General features: G+C 40.5%; 1 protein-coding gene across 1 annotated transcript; it reads right to left on the bottom strand.

The window, feature by feature from the left end:
* Positions 1-266: 266 nt before the first annotated feature.
* sgk3 (serum/glucocorticoid regulated kinase family member 3) lies at positions 267-22,315 on the bottom strand. Its single transcript, XM_079489039.1, has 18 exons — positions 21,991-22,315; positions 16,824-17,021; positions 16,341-16,427; positions 15,282-15,354; positions 15,038-15,113; positions 14,527-14,602; positions 12,998-13,047; positions 12,481-12,538; positions 11,161-11,244; positions 10,378-10,509; positions 5,438-5,550; positions 5,055-5,091; positions 4,165-4,251; positions 3,778-3,873; positions 2,576-2,731; positions 1,872-1,961; positions 950-1,474; positions 267-699 (listed from the first exon to the last, which is right to left on the bottom strand). Exons 2-17 carry the CDS (start codon positions 16,905-16,907, stop codon positions 1,304-1,306), a joined length of 1,470 nt encoding a protein of 489 aa, XP_079345165.1. The 5' UTR covers positions 16,908-17,021; positions 21,991-22,315; the 3' UTR covers positions 267-699; positions 950-1,303.
* Between the last annotated feature and the right edge of the window lie 2,837 nt (positions 22,316-25,152).

The raw sequence follows: 25,152 nt of genomic DNA, 5'->3' as shown, positions 1-25,152 counted from the left end.
GTTCCAGCTCCAATTTTGTCTGCTCATTTCTTTGTGTCATCACTTGCAATTCCACTTGTTTAATCTGTATCCTGTCATGGGTTCTTGGTATCCCATGCATTTTCTGAAAATGCATTTTCTGTTTAATAAAAAGCTGGAGACTCCTTATTTTAACCAAAGAAAATCACTTACACTATATCTTTAATAAAAGTAAATGATAAATCATAATATATTATTGTAAGTAATCTTTCTGTATCACACAAACAACTCAAAATGAATCCACAGACTGAATTTATATTATGTTTAATATTGCCCAGCAGTAGTCTACTCTTGATTGCCTGGCAATTATTGTACATTTCTGTCATGATCAATAAATGAGTTACTTTTTGAGTGAGATGAAGGATAAACAAAGTAAACAAAATGACATTGATGTAAGTATTTGCTAAGACATAAAGTTCAATGAAAAATATGAAATACATATTATGTACATTTATATCAGAAAATGCATTGACCTGTCAACCATAATAATGCTATATACAGTGACCTCAAGTATTCCCAATTTCCAGCTGAAAGCTAAATTCACCCTAAATGAATATTATAGCTCTTTACAGTAAATACAACAAGAACACCTTCTACAGTTCATCTCAATGCAAAATATGTGGTGACATTTAATGTCCTAAAAGTAGATCTACTTTCATAGACATCCATCCATCCATCCATCTTCAACCGCTTATCCGTAGTCGGGTCGCGGGGGCAACAGCTCCACCAGAGTGCTCCAGACTTCCCTCTCCAGAGCAACATTAGTGACTTCCTCCTGGGGGATTCCGAGACGTTCCAAGGCCAGTGAGTCGATGTGTTTCCTCCAACTGCGCCTTTGGTCTGCCCCGGGGTCTCCTCCCAGTGGGACGTGCGTCGAGGACCTCCCGAGAGGCGTCCTAACCAGATGCCCGAACTTTATATATTGAGTGACAAAATTTGTTCATTTTACCAAGAGAATTACATGAAGACCCCCCCCCCCACATACACACACAACAAATGCTCATTTTAGGAACAACCAATGAAGTTGCATAATGTTATTAATAAAGAAAAGGTGGTCCATATTTCTTAAAAATACAATTTGTTATATAAATACAATTTGGTAAAAAATAAACTTTTTTATACACATTCTTGCCAAATTCTTTCGTAAGTGCTACGTATGTTTTCTCAAATGCTCCACTTTGGTCTCTCTGAATGGGTTAATCCAATAATCCATGGTATAAATTCTTCCCTTTAATCAAAACAAGACAAGTTAAGGCAAGTCAAGTATACGCTTAGGGAGGAAGTTTCATAAGAAGGAATCATCTGAAGGTGGTGCATAGGAGAAGCCCAGAAAGGCATCGTCTGCCTCCATTACACTGGCATTGACTATGGAATGTTCAGGAGACCAGCAGACGGAGTTGGGGACCGTCTCATCTGTGAACTCAGGGTCAAAGTTTGTGATGTCATAGGGAGCATTCTATGAAAGCACAGGGGAAAGATGGAAAAGGGGAAGGTTAACATATGAACCCATTTAGGCCCGACGTCGAAATAAAAAAAACGTTCGCTCTGAAATATTCAAAGATTTGTGCCACATTTTTACGATTTTTCAAAAATAGCAGACCTACAAGCTCGTAGCGCGCCACTCGTGGTGCACTATGAGCTTGTAGATCTGCTATTTTTCAATAGCTAAAGCATAACATAATGCTAACACCAAAAGGGGTTCCCGCCCAGAATAGGTTAAGACACAGGGAAGGTTAACATATTATTAAAATACATATATATGGCATGCCATGCATACGTACGATTAGAAGCAATTATCCATATGAGATATTATGACATAGGATGAGATGGGGGGAAAAAAAGGACATATTTACCACATTTGGTGTGAATGGAGGAGGGATTTTCTTCTGTTCCAAGTCATCCCAGTTGATGGAGGAAAAGAAATTGTGTGCTTTGATCTCATTCTGAAAATAATAATAATAATTAAACATGAGTTTTTATTTGTCAGTAAGCAGGCCAGAAGTATTGAAGTATTGACCGACAATAAGTATTGACTAGTGTGCGTTTATAGATTATCCACCAGAGGGAGACAAATTGAAAATATGGGGAAAGCTTTTAGTCTAGTAGCCAGAATGTGAACCTGTTTTATGTTATAAATGTTTAGTATGGGTCCCCAGCATGTAGAAACTGCCAGATGCTAACTTGCATATGTTGAGCAATTTTCGTAATTGGCATAATATGTGACCATACCATTAACAACCTATAGAAGGCAAAATATTCAAAATTTCATCATGCTTTATGTAGCGTGTGACATGTCAAACTAGGGGGTTTTCATGATGCTGAATCCATTCCAAGCATTAGTTTTGCAAAAAATCACTCATTGGGCTAAAACGGCCATTGCCGTCATCACAAATGTGATGTCAGCACAATTGGGCATGGCCGTTTTTAGCCCAATGAGTGTTTGTCCGGGTTCACAATGGGGCTCTATGGGCTGGCTACTAGACTATTTGGGGAGAAGAACGACAGACTCCATTCAACAAAGACAAGTGGATGTGCAGCAACAAAAAACATCACTTACAAAGTCATCTCTAGATCCGAGTCTGTGAGCACCATCTTTTTCCAGCAGTGCCTGGAGGAGAGACCAGGCTGTGCTGGACGCGCCAGGGCGCATGGTCAGCGGCTTGTGGAGTATGTTGTCATACATCTCATGTGTGTCCCTGCTGTAGAACGGAGGCTGGAAAATGAAAGAGACACAAAATGTATATGTAGGGGAATAACTGGCAGTTCAAAACAGTTTTTCACTTAGAACTTTCTAAGATTTGTGGTCAAAAGAAACATTATCAAGGCTTCAAGCAATAACATAACTCAGTTTCAACAACAAAAAAAGATACTGCTTAGTGTGGTATAATAACAATAGTATACCATGGTATTGGCTATTAATAGAACATCTTTGTACAGTTCTATATCACTCTGTGGCATATCTTTCACACACAACAAAATGTAAGGTGAAGTTCAATCTCCGTGGAGACTTAGATTATGGAGGAGGGAATAGAGCAATTTCTCTGTGGAAAAGTCCACCTTAAAAGGACAAAACGCCAAGCTGCTGAAAGATGACATTGAGGAAAATGTGTGGAAAAATATGAAGTGAACTGTCAATTGCTTTTATGATAAGGGGCGGTGGTGGCTTAGGGGTAGAGGTTGCCAGTTCGAACCCGGGCTCCCCCAGAGTTAGTGTCGAAGTGTCCTTGAGCAAGACACTGAACCCCTAATTGCTCCTGATGTGCTGGTTGGTAGCTTGCATGGTTTCCGCCGCCATCAGTGTATGAATGTGTGTGTGAATGGGTGAATGTAATGCACAATCTATGTAAAGCGCCTTGGATAAAGGCGCTATATAAATGCACCATTTACCATTTTATAGGCATCAGATCTTCAAATAGCATAAAGGTGTGGTTTAATGAGATTTTATAATATTTCTATGCCCTATTATGATAAAATAGCAAAGAAGGACAGGCAGAGCTTCTCAATGACACTGACAAAGCTTGTTGAAAACGTATTCCTTGTTCATGGCTTGTCATACTGTATGAGTCATTGTATATTCAGATAACGATATCGCTTGTGTTATTAGTCTGCACATAATCAAGCTCTTTAATACTGTATCCTTCCTTATTACTCTTGAACTGTTGATTTACGTATTTTGTGTAAGTGGGCGAACAACAAAGTGAAATGGTATGTGATTCAGTTTCATAAGTTTGAAGAGACGGTACACGGGAAGAAACTCACCAGGCCAAATAGCATTTCGTAGAGCACTGAGCCCAGGCACCACCAGTCTACAGTGTTGTCATAGGGCTGCTTCCGCAGAACCTCTGGAGCAAGATACTTGTATGATTGAGAGGAAAAAAAGCATAAAAACATAAGATTTCATGCAGCAACAGCAATTCACAATTATGAATTAGTATGACTAGTTTTAGTTTATTATCCTGGAGGACCTTAGGCAACATATGCTGTACATATTATGGCTCCAAGAAAAGATACTGTAAATTAGATCTTGTCTGATTATTAACCACACTTAGTTAATAATTGTAACTTTGACACAGATGGTGAGGCTTGTGTGGAAAACATTGACAGTAATGACACACACATTATCTACACAACTGAATGCTCTGATACCTCAGGTGTCCCGCAAAATGTCGATGTGGTATCAGCCTGGGAGATGCCTTCCTTACATAATCCAAAGTCCGTCAAAATTATATGTCCCTATAAAAGAGAGGAGACAGGCACATTTTTAGACCGTGACTGACCGTACAAGCTGTTCATTATCCTGGGCACTGAGGGATCTATTGTTGCCATGGAATGTTGGCCATGTTAGACCCCCCACCGCCACCGCCGCCACCACCAGTCACTGCCCCCTCACTTTCTCAATGAGGCTAACCAAGAAAAGCATGGGTAAGGCCTAATCCAATCACATATTCTACTCGGCTGAAACTGTAAATGACTGATACACTTGTTCCATTAGATATAGATGGTGGCTGAAAATGTACGTCTATTCCGGGTATATTCGGTAGGTATCCTTATCTTTTCATGACTAGTATTCCTAATCACAATCCCACCTAAAGTCCTAAGCCACTCCTTTCCTAACGAACCCACCTAAAAAACCTAAAACCAACCCCTGAAACTGACCATGACTCTTAATGGCCGATACATAATCCTATTTTACCGCTGTTTCGGCGCTGTAGTGCCGAAATGATTTCGGCTCATCAGAAATTTTCAGCAGCACCGAAGAGCCGACTTTAGGACGGTACCCGCCCCCCCCGAACCTCAAATGACGTCACATTGTAGGCTCTACAGAGCCGAACCGACTTTTATTCGGCTCTAAAATAGGAGTATGAATCGACCCTAAGCATATTTGACCAATTCATAAGCCGCTAGGTAGACAAAAAGGCAGACCTATCATATGCAGCCATTATTGTTTCAGCAAATCTGTATACAATCCCTAGCAGAGCGCAGAGTCCCAAAATCAATTCAAACTTTCAAATGTGCAAACTAAATCCAATACTCACTTCATAGTCAAGAAGGATATTTTCTGGCTTTAAGTCCCTGCGACAATAAAAAACACAAAAATATCTGTATTTATTTAGGAATTTGTAACAAAGAATGGAACAAATCACATCACAAGGATACTAGTTAAAGGTAATATGAGGACATAGGCTACTCTTGTGACAGATAATTGCATTCACATGTTAGTTAAACTACAATTTCACATTTGTACACATGACTGCATGCACAGATAACTTAATAAGGATTAGTGCTAAGGGCTAGTAAAAGCAACTCTAAAATAAATCTAAAAGTTCTCCAGGTTCTTAAGGATCTTAACTTCGCTATTCATAATGTTATTGTGGGGGGCAAGCTAGACAAGCTGGAGAAAACACGTACGTATACATACCTGTAAACAATATTGAGAGAGTGTAGATATCCAAGTGCACTTGCCATTTCAGCAATGTAGAATTTTGCTCTGGGCTCCAGAAATGTCCGTTCTTTTTGAAGATGGAAGAATAGCTAAAACAATAAGGTGCCGATTTAGATCAAGACAGAACAAAGCACACATATTTTTTTTTACCAGCATATGATCAAGATTCATAAAGTCAAGTGATTAGTCATGACCTGCATTGTCTAGTAAGAATAAGAATAACTCCTCATGAGTGCATTACAGTCAGCCAGCTTGAAAGCATTTACCACAGACTGTGCCAACCTTAAATGAGCAAAAGTATAATACCCAGCCACACATTCATGATTCAATACTTTATTGCCATGTCAACAGAGTTGATTGGACTTTGTTTCAGTGACATTCATTGCAGTAACGGGGGATAGAGACAACAATTAGAACTACACAGCTGCAGCCATATTTCGGCGCTGCCCTCAGCTTCATTGCATCAGAAAAAAGAAAACAAAGAAGATGGAACGCATTAAGATGTTACATTACAGACAAATGATGCGTGCGTTCGTGCACGCACGCAACACACACACACACACGCAACACACACACACTCTCTCTCTCTCTCTCGGGCACTAACTGTATGCCTTGTTTCTGCCAGTGCTTCAATGGTATGTGTAAATATGCCAATAAATATTTTCATAGAGTAACACTGGCTTACACTGCACAAGTGGTCAGGAAGTATTTATTCTAATGTGGAAAGTTCTGCTCACAGATTCCAGTTGTGAGCCAGAAAGAATGCACAGCCATCACAGTGTCACTGTCATAACACAGTTGTATGTTAAAAAAAAAACCTTTCTTGGAGGCTATGGGGTGTATTTTGTTTATCCACGAGGTACCATATTCACATACTGTAGGCGGGCATTGAAACGTGTGGTAACAACTTTACAAAACAGAAGGGACTGGTTGGTCGCGCTTGACCTGTCCGTCTGTGCGTGCGTGTGTGCATGCGTGTGTTTGAGAGGAAGATAAAAATGCAATCCGTACGCACTGCTCCAAATAAGAGTTGATGACAAAGAGAGTAGAGAGTGTAGAGTGTGTGCGCGCATGCATGTGTGTGAATGAGATCTATCTGCACGGAAACAAGTCCTTTGAGGATGAGGTGGCCAGGCTGGGCCCTGATTTTTCTCAAAAGAGGCATTTGTTTCAAGCAACACAAGAAACGCTTTTCAAAATTAGCATCGGAAAGATGGTTTATCTTTGTTTGGAAATGTTATTTTCCTAAACTAAAGAGTCATTCACAAGCAGTAGACAAGTCGCAGGAATCAGCCCAAGGATTGGTGCATGATGCATCATCATACCAAACTGATTCCGCCGGCTACACAGTCTGTATATAGCAGTGGCGTCACTGATCCTTTTCGTCTTCAGACAGCAGCAGAAATCTCGGCTGCACTTAACCCATTTAGGCCTGACGTCGAAATAAATAAAAAGTCTTCTGAAAGATTATATTCAAATATTTGTGCCACATTTTCACGATTTTTCCAAAATAGCAGACCTACAAGCTTGTAGATCTGCTATTTTTCAATAGCTAAAGTAGAACATAATGCTTAGTTAAAACACCAAAAGGGGTTCCCGTACAGAATGGTTTAAGCTTCAGAAATGCTTAGGAAAATGTAGCTTACTACTTGATCAATGAAAGTGTGTCACTAGTACTAAAAATTTGATTTAGCAAACAGAGTAGCTATCACCAGACACCACACGATGCCTGGGCAGTCTGAGTGGTACAGGGGAGTAAAAAAACCATGTGTAAGTGGGTGGAAACTCATCATTTAAAAAATGTGGACAGGACTTGTACTACCCTCATATAATGGCTCTGATGCTCATCCAGGAACTTGCAAGTGAATCCCATGTGATCAGTCTGGCAATGCCAGGCTACATGGAAAACGCCCACAAGCGGGACTGCAGGCTTGACACTCAGGGCACAAGCAAACGCATATGACTTAACTATTCCAAGGTGTGAGAGGTGAGGAAAGTGCTGTACTGTAACGAAATGCATCCTGGTTTCAGTGTTCAACCAGGACCACAGTGGAATATTAAAGAGATATGTGTAGCAACTCATAATGTAATAACTGCTCATAATGTAATAAGGGCTCATAATGTAATAATTTAAATGTAATAAAAACTCATAATGTAATAATCAGCTCATGTAATAAAAACATGAGCGCATAACGTAATAACAGATTTTTCTATAACGTAATAATGTAATAATGTGTTACGCGTTATGAATGAACACATGGCAGTTCATAATGTAATAAAAGTTCATAATGCAATAATGGCCCATATTGGTGAGAAAAGTCTTACACTGTCATATTTATTACTTCTGTTGACAAATGTAGACTTTCTTATGGCCCATATTGGTGAGAAAAGTCTTACACTGTCATATTTATTACTTCTGTTGACAAATGTAGACTTTCTTATGGCCCATAAAGTCTTACACTGTCTGGCCAGTGATCAGTATCAGTGTTGGGACCGTTACTTTAAAAAAGTAACTAGTTACAGTTACTAGTTACATCATTTCAAAAGTAACTTAGTTACTTTACTGTTACTTAAACCAAAAAGTAATGTGTTACTGTGAAAAGTAACATTTTCGTTACAAAACAGACCCACAGGAACTTCCAGACCCACAGGAACGCACTCAGGGTGCCAGCCCGGTTCCGGTGAGCTGCCCCAAGTCCAAAACGGACGTGGGGCTAATTTGAGTCTGGATTTATAAACAAAGTAAGACCAAACCAGAAGTAATAGGTTTGATTATCACACACACACGCGCGCATGCACGCGCACAAAGTCTCTTTCAGTATCTGTCTGTCTCTCTTGCTCGCTCGCTCACTCACTCACATGTAGGCTACGCACACTGTCACACACGCGCAGCCTCTTTCAGTTTCTGTCTGTCTCTATCTCGCTCGCTCACATGTGCGCACGCACGCACGCACGCACACGCACACACGCGCACACACACACACACACACACACACACACACACACACACACACACACACACACACACACACACACACACACACACACACACAGTCGGATATTTGTGCTGCCCCCCCCCCCCCCCCCCCCCTCCCAATGAGAGCGCTGCATTTCCTCATTCAGATCGGCTATTTTTGCCGTTTGCGAGGATGCACACACGGCTGCTCCTTATTACGCGGAGATTGTTGTGAAATTGTTATTATGATGTTCGGCTTGGCACTTCATTTTGTTGGCCCCCTCGGCGTGTTGAGTTGCGTATACGTAGCGACGGCACTCTCTCCCCGCACTGTCTCACACTGCAGGCAATCTGCATACAAGCAGACTGACAGTTCTCCTAGTCCCCCGAGAAAAATAACGGAAGAATAACGGCATAACGCACCATGTAGTAACGGTAACAAAGTTACTGATTTTTTTTTATAAAGCGTTACAGCTACAGTAACCGCCTAAAGTAACGGCGCTACTGTAACACGTTATTTACGTTACGTTACGTCCCAACACTGATGATCAGTATCATGCTATGGTCAGTATCATCACAGTATCATGGTCAGTATAAAGTCAGTATCATGTCAGTAACATGGCCAGTGATCAGTATCATGCTAGTATCATGGTCAGTATCATGGCCAGTATATTGAATTGTATTGAATCTCAATTCAATTCATTTAGTTGAATCTCAATTCAATTCAATTGAGATTCAATTCATTGACCGAGATTACAGCTTCCTAGACCCTAGTCCAGAGGTATTCAACTAGATTAGTCCGGGGGCCACAACTGTAGAAGGATTGTGAGTTGGGCGGCCGCAAAGCGCAGAAATGTGTGGGTTCTCAAAATGCATTTTGTGTTCAAAGTTTCAAACACAAAGATGTATATCATATAAATGTGCTAATACTGTGCACATTCGTGCACAGTATGAGCACAGGGTGATATATGTCTATACAAGTATATGCTACCTTAGAATAGATGTAGACCTAGTATTTAACAGTGCATAAACATTCCAACATTCCAACATAAACATGTCAATTGCCTTGACATTAATGAGCGTCAACGAGCACCAGCTGGACACACACACACACACACACACACACACACACACACAGGCAGTTCTAGCCACCTGATACGCTCGGAGTTGACCATCTAGTGGCTTGGACACCATATGACTCTCTCTCGAGTCACTTATCTAACTGAGGTTACTGAAGTAACCCGAAGATACTGATCTTCGGGTGTAAGACTTTTGTCAACAACATGGGCCATAAGAAAGTCTACATTTGTCAACAGAAGTCATAAATATGACAGTGTAAGACTAAATGGGCCATAAGAAAGTCAACTTTTCTCACCAATATGGGCCATTATTACATTATGAACTTTTATTACATTATGAACTGCCATGTGTTCGTTCATAACGTAACACATTATAACATTATTACATTATAGAAAAATCTGTTATGACGTTATGCGCTCATGTTTTTATTACATAATTATTACATTATGAGTTGCTACAGATGTGTAACAGTCAAAATATATAGTATAGAATATAGTAGTTTAACCCATTCTGGATGGGAACCCCTTTTGGTGTTTTAACTAAGCATTATGTTATACTTTAGCTATTGAAAAATAGCAGATCTACAAGCTCATAGCGCGCCACCGAGTGGCGCGCTACGAGCTTGTAGGTCTGCTATTTTTGAAAAATCGTAAAAATGAATTTTATTTCGACGTCAGGCCTAAATGGGTTAATGCATCAAACAATCTAGGTTAAATTCAGACTCATAGACCTGTTTGTTTACTCACTACTATAGTACATGTTACTTCAACATCATGCATCTCTCTCTATGGAAGCAGTGTGTGTAATATTGCTATTCTGGGTTTCTCCTGAGCCCAGTGACTCATTGCTTCATGAGTGCATCATTCATAAAAGTACTCACTTCTCCACCATTGATGAAATCCAAGACAAAGTATAACTTGTCTGTAGTCTGAAAGGAATAATGCAGCCCAACCAAGAAGGGGTGTTTCACATTCTTCAGCAGCACGTTGCGCTCTGCCATGATGTGTTTTTGCTAATTTAAGAAAAAGAAAAGGTGATTTATTAAGCATCAACAGAAACTTATTTTGAGGTTTTTTTTACATAGACACAAAGGACAACACAATACAAGACAGTTACTTAAAAAAAAGCTAACAACAATGAAGAAACAAAGAAAAGAAAAGAAAAAAAAAATAATAATAATAATTTCCAAGTGGTACAGGGTTGTGAAATGCATGTGTGCAAGTGAAGGTGGGTTCTGGCCTATACACAGAATCAACTGCGCTCTTCGATATAATCCAAAAAGGGGGTCCATACCTCTACGAATACATCTGCCTTATTTTGTATTTCATATTTAAGTCTCTCCAATGGTAATAGTGACATTATTTGGGCCGTCCACATTCTGAAGGTATGTCATCTGTCTTCCATAAAATTAAGATACATTTCTTTGCCAATAATCTAAATAGATCAAATAGTTTCCTATGAGCAGAGCTCATATTTACATTTGGGTCTGCCCCCAAGAGATATAACAGAGGAGATTTCCTCAATTTTACCTTAAGGATTTTTTCCATTTCCAAGTGATTCACTTCCATTTTTTCCATTTATTTGCCAAAATGGTTTAATTTTTTCAACAAAAACTTCTATTGTATATGGCTAGGGTCAGGGGGATAGAGTACACTACAATTACCTCTCTTCTGTTGAGAATGACCCTTTTTTGTAGGACTTTGACAGCATAATACTTTCCATCGTGTTTCCGCTTTGCAAGGAAAACCTTCATCACAGGGGAGAGAAAGCACGGTGTCAACTACACAGACAATACAATTTACAATTTAGGCATTTAGCAGACGCTCTTAATCCAGAGCGATTTACATTAAGCAAGAACAAAAAAGCATGGGAATACATCACATATATAAAAATGCATTTATCATGAAACATGCATAAGCTAAGTAACTAGAACATATCTATATAATGACACTATACATATAAACTATACATATATGCTATACATATGTCCTATGAAGTGCTATGACTACATACAATGCAATTATTGTGCTGTCTACATGACTGTTTCAAATGCTATCTAAGTCTAAAAAGTGCTATCTAAGGGGGTAGGGTAAGTGCTATGGGCCATGATGGAGTCTGAAAAGGTGGGTTTTCAGACTACGGTGGAAGATTGGGAGTGATGCTGCAGTTCTGATTGCAACGGGAAGTGCATTCCACAGTTTTGGGGCCAGAAGAACAATAGTTGCCTACATAGCAATAACGCAGTGTGTCTAAATAGTTAAGAGACTCTCACTTCCTCACCCAGTGAGGTCATTAGTTTAGATGCAGAAGTAAAACTGCTTATCCAACAGACCCAATGAAATGCTCAAAATCACCTGCAGTGGTTCAAGCAGCTGCGTGACCTACATACATTCAATTATGTTTCTGTCCACATTATTAAAGGTAGGATAAGTGATAATTTCTGGTTAAAACAAAAGTACAAAACGTTTGTTGTTAAAAGGTTAAATCACTATATTCTGATAGTAATCATTGCTATATTCTGATAGTAATCATTGCTATAGAGTGTTTGTTCAATAACAGGGGTCTCCCGGTCTCTCCAGCTCTTTAATAAACAGAAAAAATATTTTCAGGTAATCAGCCAATCAGGAGAGTATGTTTCTCTGATGACTTTGTGTCACAATTCCACTTCCGTTTAATCTGTTTTCTGACTGCGTTCTCCATCCTGATTGGATAGAATTGGTATCCCAACCTGAAAATGCATGATTAGATTTTTTTCTTCTCTGAACAGTTACAAAGTAGCTTTATATTTAAATTAGATTCAATACACTACTATTCATCCCTCCAGGAGTTGAAAGTGAAATATTAAGTTGTTGTTTTTCCTACAAACAAGTCCTTGTGGCTTTTTGTGTTATCCCTTTAGCAATAGCATCAGTGTATAATACCACTGTACTATTTGCAAACTGTTAATAAAGTATTCAATCAATCAATTCCTTATGACACATACCTTTCCAAAACTCCCTTTTCCGATGACCTTTAGAAAGTCAAAGTCTGTAGGCTTAGCACTGGAAAAAAAACAAAATAATTATTGTTTTAAAACATAAGCCAGGGAATTTAAGTAGTCGAACCAAGTATTTTCATTCTGATTGGGTTGCTGGGGAAAATTAATAGTGTAGTTTCAATTAAGCCATTACGACCGGGAAAGCGTCATTTTAGGAATTAGACATAATTATTTTATACTTTTTAAATTTTTACATTTTAACAATTTTTTAAATTTGTGAAAAAAAAAGAAAAGGAAAAAAAATTGTCAAATTTTGTAAAATCGAGTAACCAGTAAAATTAAGAAAAATGGAATGGGGGGCACCCGTTCCCCCTAGGGAGATCGAAGCCCCCACCCAGCCCCCGGCGAAATGTGAAAATGTCAATAAAAGAAAAAAAGACTAGGACAGTGATGAGGTTAAAAAATAAACAATTGCAGGCATTGTTAGTGACTTTTCTTTAAAGCACATTTGCGTGGAACATACTGTGGATTTCCAGACGGTCCCAGGTTAATGTTTCTGGAGGTCGAGTTGTTCTGTTAAACATATGAGAAAACATTACCTAGATCAGTGTCTATGGTGTGACTGGAGGCCATGTATGGAGCAGTGAACACTCATCCATTGGCAAGGCTTAACCCATTTTGACCTGAGATCAGATTCTAAAAATGTCTTCTACATCCTGACAGTTTTCTGAAAAAGCTGTTTCTATGTCAGTCGTTCTTCGATTTTTCAAAAATAGCAGACCTACAAGCTCGTAGCGCGCCACTCGGTGGCGCGCTATGAGCTTGTAGATCTGCTATTCTTCAATAGCTAAAGCATAACATAATGCTAACACCAAAAGGGGTTCCCGCCCAAAACGGGTTAAGGCTATACACTACAATTAAGGCCTAGTTCAGACCGTCAAACATTTGCGACAACATAGTTTTAGAATGTTGCAGAGAAACATCCCATCGGTCTGAATCACTTGGCTGATGCCGGCTAATTGAGTTGCAAGACTTGTCCAATCACAAGCAACAAATTGCAACACATTTCACACAATTAGGTTTCTCAAATTAACACACACACACACACACACACACACACACACACACACACACACACACACACACACACACACACACACACACACACACACACACACACACACACACACACACACACACACACACACACACACACACACACACACACACACACACACACACACACACACACACACACACACACACACACACACACACACACACACACACACACACACCTGCCTGTAAGAGAAAGAGTGAGCGAACAAACAAATGGAGAGAGTATATTTTAGAGTCCCTCTGGTCACGCATCGTTGGTCTGAACTATAGGCTTAAAGGGCTAGACAGATATGTTCATAATACAGGGCCAGTGGCGCAATGGATAACACGTCTGCCTACGGAGCAGAAGATTCCAGGTTCGAGTCCTGGCTGGCTCGTAGTTTTTGGTTACCGTGCCATGATGTAACTTCAAACATTTGCAAGAAATCAAAATTAATTGTTCCTTTGACTAGAAATTGATCATTCAAAATATGCTCCTCGTTGACTTTACATTGTACGGTGGAGGAGCTCTTTTAGCCCGTAAACAAACGCAAACAAAGCTAATACTGACAATATAGAACATCACCAAACCCAGTACTGTTTGCCACTAGGTATCAGATTTCAGTAGGCATAATGTATAATACGGTAATTAAGGGCCGATTCATACTCCTATTTTAGCGCTGTTTCGGCGCTGTAGTGCCGAAATGATTTCGGCTCGTCAGAAATTTTCAGTAGCACCGAAGAGCCGACTTTAGGACGGTACCCACCCCCCCGAACCTCAAATGACGTCACATTGTAGGCTCTACAGAGCCGAACCGACTTTTATTCGGCTCTAAAATAGGAGTATGAATCGGCCCTTAGCCTGCAAGCCCACAATCTGACACTAACATTCAAACTACTTCCCTCTTTACTAACCAAAGCTTTGTGCAAATGTCTGCATGGCGAGTCACTTACTTTGTCATCCTCATCCTCAGAACCATCTGAAAAGTTTTGGGTTTTGTCCATCTGTAGGAAGGCCCTCACATCCGGGCTGCAGAGTTAAAGGGGTACAGACAGAGCAGTCACATTTACATGTTGGAACATCACTTTACCACATGGCAGTGCTCTATTGTTTTTCTTCATGTCAAGATGAAACATGGATGATCCAATTTGATCTGATCTCAGGCCATTGGAGTATTGACTGTAGATTTGATGGAGTCAGTCATTTAACCCACTTTGACCTGAGATCAGATTCTAAAAATGTCTTCTACATCCTGACAGTTTTCTAAAAAAGCTATGTTTCTATGTCAGTCGTTCTTCGATTTTTCAAAAATAGCAGACCTACAAGCTCGTAGCGCGCCACTCGGTGGCGCGCTATGAGCTTGTAGATCTGCTATTTTTCAATAGCTAAAGCATAACATAATGCTAACACCAAAAGGGGTTCCCGCCCAAAATGGGTTGTAGCAGTGAGTAAAATTATACATACGAGTTGCAAAGCTGGGGATGCGTGACAAGCCGCTGGATAAACTCATGTAATCCTGTTCGTCTTTGCTTGATGAACTCTGTAGGAACAAATGGGCATCGAGAAGAATTGCTTTAATGCATTTGGGCATGGTCTCAAATCTTATATAACCTAACCTACAATATCACATGATCAAATTAGTTTGCTTAATGAGTATATATATGTTTTAGAAAGAGTGTTAAGAAGAGCACAGTGTGAAAACACTTACCTGGGTCAAAGTTGTCCCCAAATATTCTCTTGGCAGGGATTTTCAAGTTCAAAGAAGGAAACTGCTTCCTTAACTGCATAATAGGGGGGAAATAGTCATCAGATTAAAAAACATATTTTTAAGATATTTGAGACACTCTCTGATATTTTGAGTATTCATATTGACCCCGATCCTGTACTAATTATTCTGGGTTTGTCAGACTCCATGCCTAGGTTGACGAGAGCACAGAAACAACTCTTCTCATATGGTCTGATTACAGCAAAAAAAACCTAATTTTGACGCACTGGAAAAAGGAGGAGGCTCCTGCATTTAAGCATTGGCTAAATGAAATGACTAGTACGCTTCATCTTGAGAGAATAAGGTATTTCCTGAGAAACAGGGAGAAACAATTTGATAAGGTTTGGCTGCCCCTTGTCCATTACTTGAGTAGAAACAATTCATAGACAGGATACCACTGATGGTATACCAGTGGTTGACTGTACGACATTTTCTTTCAGATGTTTTCCATTTTTCAAATTACTATTTTATTCTATAGTATGCGGTGTCACTGAGCAGTATGGGTGGGAGGGTTGAGGGTTTATTCTATAGTATGCGGTGTCACTGAGCAGTATGGGTGGGAGGGTTGAGGGTTTATTCTATAGTATGCGGTGTCACTGAGCAGTATGGGTGGGAGGGTTGAGGGTTTATTCTATAGTATGCGGTGTCACTGAGCAGTATGGGTGGGAGGGTTGAGGGTTTTATTCTATAGTATGCGGTGTCACTGAGCAGTATGGGTGGGAGGGTTGAGGGTTTTATTCTATAGTATGCGGTGTCACTGAGCAGTATGGGTGGGAGGGTTGAGGGTTTTCTTTCTCTTTTTTGTCCTTGTATTTTTTCTTTCATTTTTTGTTTTCTATAAAAGGAAAATGTAATTCATATCACAATGTTTAATCTACAACAATTTATAATCTGTTCTCAATAAAAACCTATTTGTCAAAAAAAAACATATTTTTATACAAAATACCATGTACATAAAATGCAAATAAAGTGTGTGATTAAGGACATCGCTGCACAACTCACTGTGTTGTAGAGTTTATCAAACTCTGCATATCGCCTGAAGACAAACCATTCACGACCATGTCCCACACATACCATGACTTTGTAAACCTGAAAAAAGGGAGCACAGCTCACGTTAGCATAAACTTGCCACAGTAGTATCTATTGTTATGGCGACACAACTCAGCATTAGGCTCAAACCGCACCAATGTTTCGCCATGGAACTCCTTGCAACCAAACAGTTAGTTGCGAATAGTTGCATGAAACCATTATCCCCAATGGCAGTTGCAAGCAGTTGCAAGCAGTTGCATTGTGGTGTGGCATGACCATAAAACGGTTGTGTTGCAAGGAGTTGCATTGGTGCTGTTATGGTACGCTACTATGCTTGGGGTATGCTTGTGGTCAAACAGACAAATCTATGGTTAAACACTGGTAGTCCGTAGTTGGGAATCCAGCTAAACCTTTTTGACTCAACTGACTTGCAACGGAGCAGAATTCTGAACTCACCGTGTAACGCTTCTTCTTATCTCTCTGCTCATTGTAGCAGGGAATGCTGACATTGGGGCAGTTGGAGTCGGACACCTCCTCCATTATGGTGGCTTTCGGTAGTTCAAAGTGTTGAGAGGTTGCAGACTAGGGTCCAGTGCTTTAGCAGCCTTCCAGGATAGACTTCATCCAGACAACTGGAACATCGTCATGAAGGCTCTGCCAAAAAGGAGAAATATAAGCTGGACCCCAACAAGAGAACGAATTGTTTCTTACATAGGAATTTGAAACGCCGTCTGTCTGCCCAGTGCCCACTAAGCAACATTTAAACCTGCCACATCCTGACCATTAGTCAATGTCAACACACATGCATGTCACATGCACACACAAACCAAGCAAACAAGAGAGGCAGCTTCCCTGCGCTTTCTGGAGGTGTTTCACAAACATACTGTAAAACACTCACACCAGGCAAGTACAACCCATTCTCCCTCTACCTCACAGATTCTCTTTCTCTATGATTTTGTATCTTCATCTGTCAGATTTTAAATATAATGTTCCATTATTGCAAAATGTGCTTTAATAAAAAAGAAATAAAAAAATAATAAAAAAGTATCAAATCAAGACAACTGTGGAGGTACATATGTAAGCCTACTGGCCATGTGCATACAAAAGATTTGGCACTGAATCGGTCCAGAGGTTTCTAGGGCTGTCACCTGTCACAATCATGATGCTCAGTGCGCTGACATATAAACTCACAAAATGTTTGAAAATGTGTGAAATGTGTGAAACAGTTGAATTCATACAGATGAACAATTATGCAAAAGTAATTGCGATTTATCTCAAGTAATTGTGATTAGGTGATGTAATAAATAGAAAAAGTGCCCCATGGGGCACAGGTCTCCACCAGGGCAGGTCAGGTTGTGGCCTCCTGGTGGCGCTATAATAGGCCAATGTGAAAAGGGTGCCATTTGTTCTTATGCCTTTGATGGCAATTGGATGATTTGAGGCATTTTGTTCCAAAAATGGTATACGCTATAACAGGCCAATGTGAAAAGGGTGGGATATATTCCTCAGCCTAGTAGGTAAAGTGCGTGAAAGATTTCACGTAAATTGCACGCTGCGTTCATGATTTGACGCTTTTTGTTCCAAACGGGCCAGTCCTGCAAACTTTGAAAGCCAATGTTAGCCAATTAGGATGGAATATGAAATATCGGACAGATCCGTCTTGAGCACATGACTATAGAGATACAACGATTTGCGTGATTTTTTGGACAAAATCTGGAGGAGTAAAAGCAAAAAATGTGTTTTACAAAAGTCGGCCTCCTCGTGGTGCTATAACAGGCCGTTCTGGAAATTTTGGGGCAGAGGTTCATCGTTGGCATCTAGGGAGTGTGTGTGTGCAAAGTTTGGCATGGATCGGGCCAACGGTGCTGGAGATTAGCTGGTAACGGACGGACGGACACACGGACAGACGGACGGAGTGCAAAACATACTCTCTCCCCATGCCTTCAGCCTGGTGGTGACAGTACTACCAGTTTGAGAGATTATAGCTACGCACACGCACGCACACGCACACACACAATCATAGACTGTTAGCCTCTTGTATAGCCACATTGTAAAGAGGTAGTCTAGCACCACAATGGTGTCAGTATTATATATTATTATTAGATGGGCGGCAATATTAAGAATACCACTTTACGTATCAGTTATCAGCCTCCATCCATCAGAGCAATTCTGTACTTTAATACTTTGCTACTTATATTACTAGCAGCAGCAACAACACATGCATGTGCCGTGCACCCGCACACACGCACGCCTTTTAACTTTTTTTAACCCTTTGTTTGAACCCCAGCATGCATATTCTAGGGAACATTTACCAAAAATAGCCGATCTACAACGTGACACGTTGTGTGAGCATAGAGAACTGCTATTTTTTGCCAAAGAGATTTGTGTGTAGATAGCTCTGGTCCAACGCTATGGACCAGAGCTACCTGAAAGAGTAATATTTGCAGTCATTACAACTGTATGAGCTACTTAAACCCAGTAGTTCTGATTCTGAACTCAACAGAAAAGTGAACTCTGGACATGCAATGTATAGAAAGATTATACACTAATGTAAGCAATGTGATCCAGATACAATCTCACAAAGAGGCAGATTTGCAATTTTCCTTTGTTATGTCATTCTTTTTTTCCTGTTACAACAAAGCTCTTTGTCTGCTGCCCTGACTTTGACCATTGTTTGATGATAGTGAGGTCAGCGTGGTTTGTTCAGTATTCCTTTTCTTCAGAGCACGACCATTATAGTTGCTCGCTCCTCTGCCCATGGTTCTCTCGTAACACGCTGCCAACTGTGCCCAGGGAAAACGGCTCCTGGTTGATCTTCCTGAATGCACCCTGACGGCAGTGATCTCATGCTGCTCACGTTGTGCAGGGGAAAACGCAAGAGACAACCCCTCTTTAAAATGCAACAAGTGCAATCAGAGAGACCTTCAATGCCCTCTTCATTGATAGTCTCTCGCTGTCTACTTTCATTTTCATTCTCTCTCTCTCTCTCTCTCTCTCTCTCCCTCCCTCCAACACATCGACAAGCACAAACTAACAGTCAGGCTAACTAAATAGCTATGCTAACTAACATACAAACAAAAACTCGTTAGACTTGAATGAAAATTACGTATTGAAAAAATAACATTCTACCACTAAGGTGGGAGGCTAACCCCAGCCACATGCCAGCACATTTGGCTTGTGGCTGGTGAAGTTTGCCATATCTACCAAACCAACATTGAACACAACACAAACCTTTTGTATTACAAACACAATAATTGTTGGCTAGTAGAATATGATCGGTTAACGAACATGGAATTCACCAGCCAACAACACCTCCAGTGAAAAGAATATAGTCTCCTACACTGTATCATTCATCTGTGTGTGCATATGCCACATGGTTAGGTTAAATGTCGCTGGGTAGGACCCGCTTTTTAACATTCCACAAATACCTTCGTTCAAAAGGGAAATAAACTACAACCATAACTAAAGGCTGCTACACATTCCTTTGGAATGCTGTACGTTGCCACACCCACTATCTGTTACAATCAAACTTTGCCGTAAATCCACAGTTCAGTTTCAGTTTTTATTTATTTATTGTGCAACACGGTAGAATAACTCGCACACTTTCAATGTACTGTATATGCAATAGCCTAGGCCTGGCTTTAGGCCAACAGTCATCAACATGAAATAACTGGTTCAGACAGGCACAAATATGCTGGGCTAGCTACTACACACAGGATCAAAAATAGCATTCTTCCTGCTTAGTTCAAATGCACATCCTCAAGAGGATGTTGGACACCATTGTCTGTGTTTGTGTCTGTGTGTGTGACACTGTGTGTGTGTGTGTGTGTGTGTGTGTGTGTGTGTGTGTGTGTGTGTGTGTGTGTGTGTGTGTGTGTGTGTGTGTGTGTGTGTTCTGACAACTAGGTGTGCATGCATGCGTGCATGTGTGTGTAACAAAAAAGAAAAACAACAATGCACAAAAAAGACTGGCTGGCTTGTTAACCAAAGTTGGCTAGCTTGGCCAACAATGAACAGCAAGTGAAAGCTCAGTCAGGCTTGCATGCATACACTGCCAAATGCAAAGGCACACGGCCATAAATTGTTAGAAGAGTGAGGGTGACCAACAATAATCCTACAGGCATGTGAATTTCATGAGTGCACGGACAAGGAGATTACTGTCCTGTATATAAGCCTGTTATATTCTGCTGATTATACTCTGAAATCATATGGTACTCGATATTGGCAAAAAACTAAACAAAAACAAAGATATGTGTAACTAAAACATTTACAGTATGTAAACCAACTTGTAGTTTGCTACACTTAAGAAACACCCTGCAAAGATGTATCCAGACTCAAACACAGGTTAGATGTCAAAATGTGTCTAACTGAGCTGACATGTGATTCAGATGTTGAGACCATTTTCCCATCAGATAAAAGGGGAAGTGTGAGTTGCCTGAACTCGGACAGTCCTAATGCATGCAACCCGAGTGTCTGGTAGAAAAGACAACTTGCACATCTGAGCAATCAGCAAGCTTATCTTAACTCTCAGACGCTGACGTAGGTCAGGTGTAGAGGTGTAATCTGATGAGATATGATGCTGTAAATATTTTATCTCTTCCACAAAAGATACAGTATAATAGCACGAAACCTGAAATCACAGTATCAGATATGACATTCTCATGCAAGATTGTGCCGATGCGATGCTTGTGCCAATTGATATGCATTGGACCTAATGTCCTAAGTGCTTGTTGATATACTTTGAGGTATCGCCATTTGCCAATGTAGGACTACAAGCTATACTGTATGACAACCAGATAATCCACCATGAAATTTATTTTGTTTTGTTTCCCAAAGAAAATAAATAGGCAGGCCTACATTTGTGTGCAGTGCTCAAATGTTATTTTATAACACCATGGTCTGGTCTCACAACTTTAAAATATATATCAGATTCTTTAGTAAAACTGAAGAGAGATTTGAGGAAGGATTAGAACAGCACCCAGCCCATAGATACCACAAATTAGTATTTAGACAGTAGCCTATATTAATATTAGACAGTGGGTCATGCCTGGGAGTGGGACATATAAGAATGGCTTAGAGGGCGGTGACATGAAATGACTTTGTGGAATGATATGACTTGTTCCTAACAGGAGGCAAGATTCATATTTCATACTGTAGTGATTGTAGTCAAACGTTTGCTGAACCTCAAGCATATCACGTGTATTATGGGAAAATGTCCTGTACTGCGCTGATGGGAACAAAATGAGCAGTTTGAACACACACACACGAGGAATTGCGAGCTCTAAATACTAAATAAACTACTAGTTCTCTTCTAACTCTTGAGATAGTCGCGTGTGTCTATACATGTTCTGCTGCTGCATTAACCTAATCTATCAAACCTTTGTCCAAAACCGTTGTAACTTTTCAATTCAAGACATGATGAAGCCGAAAAAACGTTACGTAATGCAGCCATGTTGCTCTGTGATTCTTTAAACCAAAACTAACCAAGCATCACAACTTCGAAAGTATGTTGTCGAGGACAGCAGTAACTTAATTACGGTATACTAAGTTCGATAGCTTACGATGTGGGACCATGCTGCGTGTTTGCAAGATAATAATAGTAACCCAATCCAATCTAACTTACCTTATTTCATGTGGTTTTCATGGTGGCAAAGTTGTTGCACGTTAGAAATCGGTCTAAACTCCTAAAAGCAACCGCAACCGAATTGTTCTTAACGATTACTTTCTTCTTCAGAACTCAATTCTTCTTTTAGATAATCACCCTCCTCTCCAAGTCTTCAAAAAGGACAGACTGTACTGTCTTTTGTCTTTTGTCACTCATACGCTTCTGTCAACTCAACTGTCTGTAAAGCAGGAAACATCAAGACAAGAAGTTCCAAATGAAATTTGTCACGGGACCCACACAGAGAGACGCGCTGGTAGTTTGCAGAAGAATGAAAACATTGAGGAAGCAAAAAACAATCAAACAGTGACATCTACTGGTACTCTGTTGGCGAGGTGTCTGTCTGTGTGTGTGTGTGTGTGTGTGTGTGTGTGTGCGTGTGTGCGTGCGTGCGTGTGTGCGTGCGTGTGTGCGTGTGCGCGCGCGCGCCACATTTTATTTGTTTCTCGTACATGTAGGTACAAGCAGCAAAAATGTTAGTGCAGACAGACATGTTCAGCAGAGACTAATGACTATGTGCCGATAACACAACAATACAATGTAACAACAAGATAATAAATGACAGTAATAATGGGTGGTTATTGGTTAATGATGGTTCATTTGAGAACAAGATGACACCAAGTACTATTATATTTACAACAAGTTATAGAGAATATACTATATGACGTGACCAGAAGATATTAGACATATAAAGAACAGAACATAGTAGGAAAACAACAGATGCATCTTGTATCATTTGAACAGGCGTCAATCCATCTGATAAACATAGTCTATACTAGGGGTGGGCAACTGGCGGCCCGGGGCCCACCTTCACTTAATGCGGCCCTCAGGTTAATGTCAGAATACTGATATAATATTGGTTTCAGCTGTTTACAATTCCACAACATGCAAACATGACCCGCTTTAATTACTGCAGTCTAAATTAGTAGCTCAATTGCTCAACACAAGTATAGTTTGAAATTACATAAAAATGTTAATTTTCAGGATTCCAATTCAAAAATAAAAAATAATTCAAGATTTCAATTCGAATATCGAATGTCGTAGCAATGTCGTAGCAAAAATAGCCGATCTAGATCTCTTGTAGATCGGCTATTTATATAATATATGGCCCTAGGGAGTGAGTGTGGAAATATAGTGGCCCTCTCCATCGTCAAAGTTGCCCACCCCTGGTCTATACTATAGAGTTGGTCATGGCATCAACTAGTGTATCAGTATGTGCATCGTCAAATGCATTACTGGTTCAATAATAGGTGCAGTGACCGGTGACCCGGATCAGGTTTCCCAGTGGGTTGGATGGATAGATAAAATAGACCATTATTGATCCAAATTCAGTGACCAGAGGCAGCACCACAGTTAGAGTTAGAGTAGCCTACAGATACAGACCAGAGGCAGCACCACAGTTAGAGTAGCCTACAGATACAGACCAGAGGCTGCACCACAGTTAGAGTAGCCTACAGATACAGACCAGAGGCAGCACCACAGTTAGAGTAGCCTACAGATACAGACCAGAGGCAGCACCACAGTTAGAGTAGTCTACAGATACAGAGTAAACTAGAAAAAGTGCCCTTCTGGGCACAGGTCTCCACCAGGAGGATAGGACTGTGTGAGATGTTTGGCAAAATGTTTAGGAGTAATCTAAACATGTTTGCCTTTGATGGCAATTGGATGATTTGAGGCATTTTGTTCCAAAAATGTGTTTTGCAAAAATCAACCTGTTGGTGGCGCTATAACAGGCCAATGTGAAAAGGGTGGGATATATTCCTCAGCCTAGTAAGAAAATGTGTGAAAGATTTCACGTAAATTGCATGCTGCGTTCATGATTTGAGGCTTTTGTTCAAAACGGGGCAATCTTGCAAACTGTGAAAGCCAATTATAGCCAATTAGGATGGAATATGAAATATCGGACAGATCCAACTTGAGCACATGACCATAGAGATACTGTGTAACGATTTGTGATATTTTTGGACAGAATCTGGAGGAGTAATATCAAAAAATGTGTTTTACAAAAGTCGACCTCCTGGTGGCGCTATAAAAGGCAGATCAAAGGTTTGTCCTTGGCCTCTAGGGAGTGTGCATGCAACGTTTCACGCAGTTTTAGGTCAAAAATGTGAAAAGCTGCCTCATGGTGGCGCTATAACAGGCCGTTCTGGAAAATGCGGGGCAGAGGTTCATCGTTGGCATCCAGGGAGTGTGTGTGCAAAGTTTGGCATCGACCGGGTTAACGGTGCCGGAGATTAGCTGGTAACGGACGGACGGAAGGACGGACGGACGGACACACACACACACACACACGGACGGAGTGCAAAACATACTCTCTCCCCACTCCCCATGCCTTCGGCCTGGTGGAGACAAAAAGTTACAAGAAAATGAAGGAAATAGTGCCCAGGTTCCCACGTGTCCCAAGTTCCCAGTTGTCCAGGTGCCCACATGTCCCTAGTGTCCAGATGGTTTTGGTGCCCACTTGACCTGTCAAGGGTCAAAGGTGGGGTGAGTAGGCCTAGCTGAGTGGCTCACTCAGAACCTCTGCATGACCAAAAAAGCCTACTATCTAACATTGATTACATTTTAGCTTCCACTTGTACTGTGGCAAATAAGGGAAGTCTGACGTTTTCAGTTACACTGTGTGTGATCACAATACATTAAAAAAAGATGTCACTGTGTTTTGTATCCCAGAGTCGGTCTATCATCAATGCCCCAGCTCTAGGCCAGTTACAATACTGGAGAACAATGAAGTACTGTGTTCTGTGTTACTGAGTGCATACAGTTTCTATTGAATGTGACAACCTTTTTGTCCACAAGGTGTCAATAAGAAATCATTTATCTGCAGAACTGCGGCCTGCTCAGTTTCAATGATTAATGAATGACAGGAGTCTATATTATACAGTGAAAAATAGTCGCTCCGCCTCCAAACATATTATATTACATTGCCAAAGCAAGTGTAAAAAATAAAAACAATCAAAAACAAGGGAACACACACTAGCAACGCGTAAAGTAAACCACACAGACAGACAGAGCTATGTTGTCACATTGCCCACCCCGCCCCCTAGTCCCCTCGCCCCCATTTCTCTACGCGCGAGGGGTGTGTGTCGCGTGCCAAAAAAATAAAATAAAATAACAGATCTA

This window comes from Electrona antarctica (genome assembly GCF_951216825.1).
Source record: "Electrona antarctica genome assembly, chromosome: 20".
Lineage (NCBI taxonomy): Eukaryota > Metazoa > Chordata > Actinopteri > Myctophiformes > Myctophidae > Electrona > Electrona antarctica.
This window is presented reverse-complemented; position numbering and strand designations above follow the sequence as displayed.

Bases quoted from the DNA above. Each gene is read 5' to 3' on its own strand.
- sgk3 (XM_079489039.1), bottom strand. From the start codon at position 16,907: ATGGAGGAGGTGTCCGACTCCAACTGCCCCAATGTCAGCATTCCCTGC. The intron at 15,355-16,340 runs GTGAGTTGTGCA...CCTATTATGCAG, and splicing joins TTGATAAACTCTACAACACA to TTAAGGAAGCAGTTTCCTTC. The intron at 10,510-11,160 runs GTAATTGTAGTG...TTCTTAAATTAG, and splicing joins TCATTCTCAACAGAAGAGAG to CAAAAACACATCATGGCAGA.